This window comes from Achroia grisella, unplaced genomic scaffold (genome assembly GCF_030625045.1).
Source record: "Achroia grisella isolate CSIRO2021 unplaced genomic scaffold, CSIRO_AGI_Agris_v1 utg856, whole genome shotgun sequence".
In the NCBI taxonomy this organism is placed as follows: Eukaryota; Metazoa; Arthropoda; class Insecta; order Lepidoptera; family Pyralidae; genus Achroia; species Achroia grisella.
In genome coordinates this window covers 2981526-2993816 of record NW_026713045.1, presented here as the reverse complement: position 1 = coordinate 2993816, position 12291 = coordinate 2981526, and the positions used below count along the sequence as shown (strand labels likewise).

Below are 12291 nucleotides of genomic sequence, written 5' to 3'. Positions count from 1 at the left end.
CAACCCTAAAACGGGCGCATTTAGATAAACGAGCGGCCACATAAAAATCAACTCTTTTGCTCTAATCGAATTAGGCTCCGATATCCATCTGAGCGATTTAACACATTTTGCGTTCTTTTATTCATCGACTAATAAAGGCAGCAGGTAGCAGACCCACTACCCACATTTTATAGTATCACAAATGTTGATGAACTCATTTCGTTGACTCGATACACCTATTGGACGACTATGCGATTAGTATCGAATATCGATAGATTCTGATTGCCTGTAATTGAGTAATCGTTTGAACGTCAATCAAGTAGAATTAAAATACCGAAGGCTTTTTTTGAAACAGTATTCGCATATTTATAAATACTATGTGATATTATCTTATCTGTGCTTATACTAAATATTTAACCTATATATTTAATAGTGTAAACAAGTAAACTAGTGAAATTAGTATTGAGGCGATATATTTTATTATACTGAAAATTAGAGTATTATCTGAATAATTATTTCAATATATCAACACAAAAACCCTATGACAATAGATACAATATAAATTATTATATAATCAGGGACACTTCCATTATCATAATCGTACAAATACACTCTAGAATACATTTTAATATTAAAATAGCTCTTTTTGTAGTTAGTTGAAAAGTGTATACATAATATAGATGCTAAGAAATCCAGATATTGGTCCAAGAAAATACTTTAAATTTACATTTTTTCGATTTTTTTTAAATATAGCTATATCCTGTATCTCAGTAGATTAATATTTGTTCCTTGAATTTGTAACTAATCATAATTTTCTTAAAAAAAATTAAATACACAATATTTTACTGAAATAATTACTTATAAAATATTTTTGTATTAAATCAAAAAGATTTTTATTTTTATTTTAGTCTATAACTAACATAGTACTCCTACTAAATACACAATGAAGTTAAGACGCCAATTACTCATAATACTAATTAGCTAAGTCGAGTTAAAAGTTAGAAATTAAAAAGGAATCATCCGCATTTATAAAACTTTTGTATTGATTGATCGTAAATATATGTGGTACAGTGTTTATATGATGTGCGAGCTTTGAGGTTAAAGTGTTACGACGGTAAATTGCGGTTTTATTAGCTGCCCACTAAAAAGGTCTGTTTGATTGCACCATTCAGCTCTTTAATGATGGGTTAATGAGTCAATGGTTTTATTTTCACGTAAATATCATAAATAAGCTATATAAATGCATGCTTGTGCTTCGACTAAACATCTAGGAACATAACTAACACAAGCAATTAAGGACTCTGGGAATTTGCAACTTTTTTAATCCTACGAATTTTTTTTAAGGCAGTCAAATGTAAGCGACAATTGAACATACTTCACTGAAGATATCTGAATCCAACATTACAACGTAGCAAGTCCAACACCATATATCATATTAATTTTGTTCGTTATGGGTGTTTCCATCACCGGGGTGTCAGTCAGAAATAAAAATTCACCCAACAAAGTATTTGTTTTGGTATCGATCAGATTCGAACTTACAATATTTCGGTGTAAGTTGGTAGTAAATACTAGGCCATGTTTCTCATGTAAGGCCCTTGTTTATATACTGTGTATGTAATAATAAAAAAAAAAACAATTTCTTCACGATGTATATAAAAATTTGTTTGAATTATTTGATTGATAACCATATCTGTATGAGTTCATTTTGCACCTTACACAATTTTTATTGCGCTTGTCTGATTTTTTTACATACCTAATTGAAATGGTAAACAATCTAACAGCAACATCTTATAAGAAATGGTAACCGTCATGTCGTCACCTATACATATAAACAGCCCCACGGATATTACGTCATCATGTGACGCTTGTGGCAACCATAACGTGTTACCACTCCGTAGAACTAATATATAACATGCTTCCATATACCTACTGTAATTTCAATACCTTATGCTTCAACCGAAATACATCTTACAAAGAAAGCTTGTTCGCAGTATGATTAGGGGATGTATTTATATGTCAGTTTTGTTGTATATCTATAAGTAGTTTAATCTAATAAAAGTAATTTACAGACAGATAAAGTAATGTAGAACGGTATAAAAAAAAATTGTGAACAGAAGTACTATAGTTTATAAGAATGTCTGCAGAAGAAGACATTTTGTAGTTAGTTTTTCCCGCGCAAACGTAACTCGCCACAGATGCACAAATGTTGCACAGTGCGCAGATCCAGTAGGATGACGAGCGCGTCATGGCAGTATGCGCGATATTAATACTATGAGTATTAACAAAGCCGCTTGTCATTTGAAATAGAGACAGAGCTAACCACGCAAATGACTTCGTACAAAGTCTACCTCGGTAATTTTTTTTATAGTAGATACAAATGAGCTTGCGGCTCACTAATGCTAAATGATTACCGCCACCCATCAGCGTCCGCAATACCAGAGGAATTGCAAGTGCGTTGCCGACCTTTTAAGTAGGAATAAACTATTTTCTTAAAGGTAAGGTTTTCTTAAATATGGTATCACTAATCTGTTTATAATAATATGAAATTACCCTGGACAATTAACACAACGCCAACTACTCCCACGATAAGCTGAGATTGTACTATGGGTACTAGACAACTGATATAAATACTTAGATTACATGACATATAATTACATACGTAATATACATAGAAAACACCCAGACCGATACAAATAATCATACTCCTGAATACAAATATTTGCACTGTGCTAGGAATCGAACCCGCAACTATCGAAAGTAAAGCGGCATGCTAAACCGCTACACCACGGAAGCCGTCAAATGTGTAATTTCTAAATTGTGATATAATATGTTACCCCTCATAAGTATTTTCCTCATGCTGCGTCTCTGCGTTGTGCAGTTCCACCTTCTAGTTCTGAATTGATGGGCGCACTCCGTAGCACCCAGGGTGATGCCCCTGATGATCTCCTTCAGTAAGCCAGTCTCGTTCTTGCAGATTTGGGCGAGGCGGCCCCGCGTGCGCCGGTTCTTCTTGCAGACCATACGGGGATCTAGAATAACTGCGCTGCCAGACGCCCTGTAACAAATTATATATAATTAATAACCGAGTATTAGTTCGATTAGTCTTCAAATCTGATTATGATACTTTTTGCAATCGATAATGTTTATTTACTTAGTCGTTTTTTTTTTTAATTTTTACAATTGACTTCGTACGGGATTTAATTAACTTTAATATATAAGGTTGAACTATAAGTTTATTAATACATGGTAGAAGGTACATGCAATATAATCATAAGTCTAATATAATATATCGGGGGAAGGGGATTGTAAGGGGGATTGAAGAGGGCAATGTGGACTGAAGAACTCATTGCATGCAACGTACCATGTCAGGTTGATCAACACGCGGTTCCTCCTGGAAAACATTGTGGCAAAATCCTGGTAAATTTATCACGATGTTACTATTGTAGTTATATTACGAGTTAACTGAATTGTTCTCATACTCATCTTGTCATCCATTGGTGGGTACCAATGGATGACAAGATGAACGCCAGCGCAAATCGTTAGCGTAGACGGAAGCACCATACCATGATCATCCAGAAGAAAAAATATAATATATCAATATGCATACATATATAAATAATTACACGTGAATCAGTAGGTACGATCAGTAATATCATAAATTTTTAAATCTGTGTTACAAAATCACAGTCATAAAATCCGACATCCTCACTACAACTAGTGTTGTGGTATTAAATTGTTGGAATCGATATACGACTGGCCACGGCGGCGACGACAGCCAATCGCCAGGTTGTGACGAAAGATCGATTGTTTACTCGATAAGAGTTCATTGTCAGAACTGAGAGCATTGAGTGCAAAGCTGGTTAGTCGGAATAAAATTAGACGTGTCTGTAGACTGCTTTCCGGGAACTGGGTCTCGACATTGATCGAAGTTGATCGATTATTTTCATCATTCGTTTGCTTCGATTGTTGTCGACGGTGCTCGCGTCGACAAAAAAATGGATGTGATGCAGATTAAGATTTCGTGGGGAAAGACGAAATGCAGTGGATATTTGCTAAGTTTCAGGTTCGGTAAGTATTCAAAACTTCCAGTCAATCACGGTCAATCATAGTCAATCAGTTAATAGTTTACATTACACCATTATGTAAACCGATTTTGTTTTTCTGACTGAGATTATAATCATTGTTTGCATTGAATTCGCTCCTATAAATGTGGATTGGATTTCAAAAATAATATTTAAACTGTTTTCCGGACTTCAAGATTTCGTGTAGATAATTACCTAATAATTGTTAGCTAACCTACTATGTGGTATTATTATCTAATAACGATATGTTATTACTTTTTATTGTAGTATAATGTTAGTTACACACAGCTGTTTCATTTCATAATATTTAAATTAGATGAGGTTATTTTAATATTATTATCTTCTACAGAATTATAAATCTATAAAAATAAATTAAATTGAAGTCTCTGTTTGTAATTTAAAATTAACAGTTTTTCATTAAATGTATTTATGTATACAGAGGTATATACGGCCCTCCATCAAAAAATTAAATTTAAGAAATTTGTCAGTCTGTCTCTTTGTTCTTGCTAATATCTGAAATAGCGGGACCGATTTTAAAGGGACTTTCACTCTGTAGCTAATGTTAAGGAGTAATTTAGACTACTTTTATTTTAGAAAATTGTCTATATTAATAAAAAAATAAGTTTAATTTCACGAACAAATTTGCACCCGCAATAGCTATCCAAAATATAAATAAAATTGTTTTAAATTCAACTAGTATGTTTCGAGAAACTGGAGTTTCTCGATGGTTGTTGGCATTGGAATGCTAACAACCATCTAACCAACATGGTTACATAAATGGCAGAAATTTTCAATAAATAAAACTGAAAATCTTCACTCATTACCTTATCTCCTCTTACTCAGTAAGTTATTTCTTTCAATATTTTGAAGAAGACCTAGAGTCCAGCTGTAAAACACAGATGGACAAGTCTTTCGTTAGTCGCTATTTAGACCGTAGGATATTATTGGTAGATAGGTGTAGGTACCTGCTTTATTATTTTATTTGATGCTGTCGCTTAATAATCTGCCTAGTAGGTAAATTGTATTCAATACATTTAAATGAATGTTTTGTACTTATACATATATGCATTCTAAACTATTAATCTTTTTGGAAACAAAATTATTTTTTTTATACATATGCTATAACAATTTCAATAAATGGTCAATACATTCCGAATTCAATATTCATCACTGACATCATGAGTCACACTCATCGATTTGTAGTATGAAGTACATATATAAATCTTAATAATTCAGTAGTAATTTAATACTACCACAAATAAGATAATATTACATACGTATTTGATAAGTAGTAACAATTATTCAATAAAAATTGAAAATTGACAAATAATACAGATAAAGACAGTTCAGTAGTGAAAGCTCTTTACTATTGAAGCTGTAGTTGTAATTGTAGTTTGGTTTTTCAATGAAATCGACCGACAGAGTTTCATGAGCTGCCTATCAACAGATGCGAATGCAGATCAAATCTAAATCAAATCGAATACTTGCATGACATACTTGTGCCCTACACTACAGTTTAGACAATCTGTATATATATAAATTAGGCAAAATTTCAATACTGTCCGATAGAAATATAATATTAAGACTACGCAGACATATAGTGGTAAGTACAATGATTAATATAATGTGTTGTGATGGCTTCAATATAGACTAACATACTTCGGTTATAATTTTCTAATAAAGTGATATAGACCAACCTAGTTATGCAATTGATAAATAATGAAAGTGTACACATCTGGCATCTCTTCGAACGCTCTAGATGTTACGTAAATAAATATATCAGGAATCCATCTAATTCATGCAAACAACTAGAAGTGTTGACCTACAGTTTTACTACAACAGTAAAAAAGCGAGTACAAGCGTAAAAGTCAAGATGCTTGTAAGTTACGACCGAAACACAGGTGAAATACAAGATTCCAGTGCGAAATGATTTTATTAACCCTCAAATTGGCGCAAATGTTTACTTGATAGCCACGTCAGTGTTTCATAACACTCCTGTATCGAAGTTTTGTGAGTTGATTCAATGCGGTGTGTTATATCGGAAATTATTCAAGCGCCATACACGATTGTTAGTTTTTTGCTTCAATTCCTCACTTGTTTACATGTTTTTTTCTTATACCATAAATCTTTTTTTGCGTAAAACCTGGTACATAAACAAAGATGTTATAACGTTAATAAGTGCACATCTATATATACTAAACTGTGGAAAAAACTGTAACTAGCCGGTGTCTGTAGCATATCTGTAGATACGAAATATTTAAGACACTAAGTAGAGGCCCAATAGAAACATGCAGATATATAAATATTTTAGTAGTTACAGTTTTGACCACTAGTTTGGTATATATATTTATTATTACATAGTATAAAACAAAGTCGCTGTCGCTGTCTGTCCGTATGTACGCTTAAATCTTTAAAACTAAGCAACGGATTTTGAAGCGGTTTTTTTAATAGATAGACTGATTCAAGAGGAAGGTTTATATATACAATACATGTACACCCGTGCGAAGCCGGGGCGAGTAGCTAGTATGCTATAAAGAGAAATATGATTAAAATTCATCGACATTTCATAAATTTGTTATGATGAATTATTGTTAGTTGGTAGTTACACCAGTCCCCGGCTCTAATCACTATGACTGATTTACTCTTATTTAGTTACTCATCCAATTGTTTGTATATTTAATATTTTGACTCTATATATATTGTTTTAGTTGGTAGTTTGTATTCACACATTTCAACTTAAAAATGTAAAGTTACAACAAATTATTTAAAAGAGTCACACGCAATTTTTTTCTTATGATGAGATAGCTATCCGAATGAGTGGTAGATTTAAAAATAAGCAATGATTATTCAAAAGTACTTCAATATATGTTTACTTGAATAAAGAATCTTCTATTATTTTTTGAGGATGAAGAAATATTTCTAATATCGAAGTACTATCCTTGTTGGCGACTTTCTACAAAGTCTACTTCGGTAAAACATATATACAGGAGTGTACAGGTTAATACAAAGCCTCGGCGAGTCATTACCAGCGCTTACATTAGGCGAATCAATCGGCTTACAAGTGGCATCTGAATGCGGCCGAGCTGACACCGCGACGTTTGTCGTGTGTTTCAGCCCAATGGGCGCGTAACTGCTGATTTATGTTATTTTTTTATTTATTATCAATTTATACTTTTTGTATTCGGTACTTAAGTTAATTTCATTATATTAATTCTCTTTTTGTTCGAGATCTGTCTCTCCACGTGTCATGGCCACAGTATACACGTATCTTACTCTACATCGATTAAGACAAAAAATTGACTTGTAGACGATAGTACATTTCAAAACTTTAAAATTCAATTGTAATTATTGTTATAACTAAAATAAAAATACGAATTACTTTATGCAATAGGTATACACTTATTTTATAAGACTTAGGATAAGAAAGGTTATGTGTTACAGATTATATTATTTTGTTTATACCACAATATATATGTATGTAACTTTTTAATTAATGGATTAATTGTGGAAGTGTGGATGACATTTAAGAAAATGTAAAATCAACATAAAAGACAGAAAGTGTAAAAAAATTGTGAAACTTAATACTAACGTTTTATACTGTAGTATAAATGTTTAATGTAAATACATCTTACCTATTTGCTATTTATGAGATTTCTTAGCGACAATTTTTTTTGGAATACAAAATGTATTTATAAACAGTCATGCCTAATCATCCATATTAAGTGAATATATCTAAAAATGCTACCAAAATGTACAATCTAATGTATAATAATTGCATGCTAAAACGAAATAAGCAAGTCTACCTATGGCTAATATAAATAAAGGCGCTGCTTAGAATGCAAATAGTTTTACTCAAATCATTCTTAGACCAATGCCAAATACTCTAATCTTTCGTTAACGTGGGAAGTGTTATACATGGTAATAGCCAAATACTGTGCCCATACAAATATAATGCATAATGTGTCTGTATGTCTGTCTGTTTGTTACATTTACCCGACTTAATGGTTGATCAGATTTCACAGAAATTTGACGTGAAGATAGACCAAGAAGAATATCACGAGAATAATAAGAATGTCACAAAGCCAGACATAGTCTATGTTTTAACTAAAAAAAAAAATGCGGGCAAAGTCGTACGGAACAGTTAGTGTATAAAGCTGAGGAGTTTATTTGTGTGGTTGAACTTGTTAATAGTAGAAATTACTTATTCTAATTAAAAACTTCTATTAGTGTTGGATAGCTCATTTATCGAGGAAGGTCATAGGCTGTATAACGTCACGCGACGACGTAAAGGAGCAGAGCAACAATGAAAAACGAGGCAAATGTGACGCAGACGAAATTGCGTGGGTAAGCTAGTTTGAAATAAATATATATTATGTAATTATTATATTTTCCATGTCTACTTAAGACCTACTTAAGCTATTTGTGGCGAACATTTAAAATAAACATATTTGTCAAACATCTTGGAGTACCTATTACGAAATACTCCGTTGGTTTTAGTTTATTTTGGCTTCAATTTAGGTGTTACCTAGGAACGGGTGTTTTAGTTAACGAAGAAAACCGTAATAACCGATTGCCATTTAAAAATGTGCTCTACTGGTTGTGCGTTAGTGTTAATATTGTTATAACTGATGTAGCTATGGACAATTGCCAAACGGACGACACGTCTGTCTATTCAGATGAATAAATTAGCTGTGATAAGTTGAATGTCAATTAATTATTCTTCAAAGCACCATATGGCGAGTGGTGTGGCTGGCCGAGGTGTAACGAAGTATGTATAGTACTGTCGGGGTTCGAATGACAAACACTTATAGGTCATTTTGCTATGTAGATATTAGTTTATCTATCACTATTTTCTTCAAACCGTTCCGATAGAGCGGTAATGAAGACATTTGCAACGGAACCACCAAACTCGTTGAAATCACTGCGTTCTGTTCGACAACGTTTTAGAAAGCAGAAAAAGGTAGTATCGTAATCAGATACGAAACATTATTTTCCCATACCTAATATTTTAACACTTGGTGTGTTTTAAAGTGGTTTAATAGTAAGTGATAACCGCCAACTTACATGAATATCAGTATATATATATGTATATGTAGAAAGTGGTGTTACGGTCATGCTTGATATAGAATTTTAGTGACACGAGAATAACAAGATAATGGATTGGGCTCACTATATATATAAGTACCTATATACCTTGTATATTTTATTACGCATGGTAATTGAATGATGGACTTAACTGAATGGTCAACAAAAATTAGGTGGGCAGTGCTTTCAAAAAAATTGTATATATTTATAATAACAATGTAAAAAAACATGATTCGGATTAAATGAGTCTATAATACTGAAGACTATAAACAACAGAATGTATCAACAATAACCTGTAATAAATGGAGCGATGATATACCGCAGGTAGCATTACGGTGGATATCGACTTGAAGAAAAGAATCCCATGTAAATATTGCACAGTTCGAAATTTACTTACAGAAGACTATAAAGGGCTAATGGTATGATGACATTTCCTTTCTACAATAGCCAAATGAAATTCATATACGTTTAAATGCAACGGCGGGTACAAGTAATGAACACGTCGCCGTTTCATTTAAACGTGATAGATCAAGCAAGCAAGAAATAATAACTTTACTAATACAATAGTACCATTGCACTTCCTTTGAACTGCACGAATATATAGATTTGACACTACTACCACCTACTAACCTAATATTGTCTAAATGCCAGAGGGCGGGTCCGACCTACGGAGTGGACAGGTAAAGACAGGCTGACATTTAATGAGTTAGTACTTCACACTTCTAAATATATGGTACGGAACAATTCATTACATTGAATATTAACTTTAATGTATCTAAAATTAACAATACCTGTAGTAATGAAACTTAAGTTACGGAAAAATATTTAAAAAATTATAAAGTGTCCCTATCTTTTGCATTTTTCTTACTAAGACTAATCTTTTCGATATTAGATTGTATAGCCTGCCCGCCCGATGAAAAGTGATATTAACTATTTACTTTAAGTAAATTTATAGCTGTAATAAATATTTTAGCATATGTAAAAATTACAGTAACTTCATGTAGATATAACAGACTTTTTCATCCATACTAATTATAAATTCAAATGTGTAGCTGTTTTTCTGCTCGTCACCTCTTCACTAGTAAACGGCTGAACGGATCTTAATGAAATTAGACATGAAGATAGATTGTGTACAAGGGCAGGCATAGGCTTTTTATCCATACATACTTATAAATAAAATTAGTGTCTGTTTGTAATATTGAAATAGTCGTTTTTTACTATCTGCATATGAATATAAATAAGGCACATACACCAAAACAACCTTTTTTAAAATTTTTGTCTGTCTGTATGTTTGTTCCGGCTAATTTCTGAAATGGCTGGACCGATTTTGACGTGACTTTTTTTGGCAAGTAGCTGATGTACATACAATAGGGAGTAACTTAGGCTACTTTTACTTTAGAAAAGTAAAATTAAAATCCACGCGGACGAAGTCGCGGGAACAGCTAGTCTAAAATAAAGCAGGTGATGTCCCGGGTAACATTTAGTATTATATATATACTAGTTTAATTTGTATTCATGCCATACTGAATTTAAATATAGTTTTTCCTAAAGCATTTTCATCCTAATCTACTTTATATCTATGGTATAATTTATCTGTATATAATAAGAATCAGCGTTTTTGAATCTGTTTGTTGTATTCCATTGCATTAATGTTCAACAAAGATACATTAATACCGTGGGCATGAGCTATTTAGTTTGCAATTTATACGTGCACATTTAGTCTGATTTATGACATTATATTACCGAGTTTCATCACTCGGTGCTCGTCTAGTTAAATATGATAGTTCGGGCCACTGTCACCATGACCTACGTCAACAATAGGATTGCAGTTGGCACGAACACAATCCACTGTTTATTGGATCAAGAGATATTTGCTGGCTGTAACCAGTTTGCGATTTGTAAATTGTTGATCTTTAACTGAAAATGAATGTATTAAGTCTATAAATTTATTGTGTAAATATCATGGAATTGAAAATGGCCGGTTAATCTATATTCTGGCAACTGTGAATTAAATTAAATCTTAATAAGTACAATGCTGACGAGTATGTAACAGGGGTAAGTAAATTGTATTTACGATTTTATGTAACCGTTTTAATAGTGTAGGTAAGTATTGAATACTCAATAAAGAAAGGGAAAGATAATATTGTGAATTAAAAGAAACGATGTCTATCAATAGACGGAGGAAAATAAATGATTTGTTTATACTTGTTTACATCATAAGATACTCAGTGTTTAAAAAAAAAAAATAGATTTAAAACTTAACTGAATAAGTGCAACCTAGTCAAATCGTTTAATCTTTTCTAAAAAAAAATAAGTCTTTAAATCCACTTAATATTTGCTGTTCCCCACTTAGCCTTTTATGTATATATTATACATACATACGTATATTGTAGAGTGTGTAATTTTATTGTTATAATTTTATTTTAGATATTACTATAAACAAAATATTTACTTTTTCACCTAAATAATGAGATAAAGGCAAAGCAATGATGACTTCTTTCTGCGTATAAACTTTAACCATGGCATATTTCATACGATCGTTTATGTTTTGTAAAAACATGTGCAAAGTTGTTGCTTCACGTATTAATATATAATTATCTAGATAAACCGTATCATGATAGACTGTCGTTACGTCACTGACCAATGGTTCTAAAATGTTGAATAATTACTTTAAAAATAAAATAACCCAACTCTCAATAGCTTCGTTATTGATTCGTTTCTTATAATAGTATTTCATGAACAGACTAAGATGTTACAGTTTTATGGATCTGGTATGTTTTTCCTCGTCTGGATCTTGATTTAGATGTTACCGGGAAACGTTTTGATTTAAAAAATGTTTTTATGTTTATTGTACTTAGAATTAAATATTTAAATCATTATTCTGCAAACGCTATGTATTAATCATTTTCTTTTTAAATAACATATTTGTTTTAGTAGTTTATGTTTTAACATCTTTTTTCTGTCTTCTTGTTAACTCGGTTTTTGTATTTTTTCATATATAGTAAACTATTTTAATTTTTTTTTTACATTCTTATTTCTTCTGTGACGGAATATATTAGTAAAAAATATTGCTTTTTTCTAAATTCTAAGAAACACTTCTCCCGTCATATATTGCGCTGTTTAGAAAATTAATCCAATTCTCTGT

General features: G+C 31.9%; 1 protein-coding gene across 1 annotated transcript in view; it reads right to left on the bottom strand.

Moving 5' to 3' along the window:
• The window catches only part of LOC131852580 (protein Wnt-6), a 42456-nt gene that overhangs the window by 17992 nt on the left and 12173 nt on the right, over positions 1-12291 (bottom strand). Inside the window, exon 2 of the mRNA XM_059203252.1 lies at positions 2814-3034. Within this exon, the coding sequence (XP_059059235.1) occupies positions 2814-3034 (221 nt within the window). The remainder of the gene's footprint in view (positions 1-2813; positions 3035-12291) is intronic.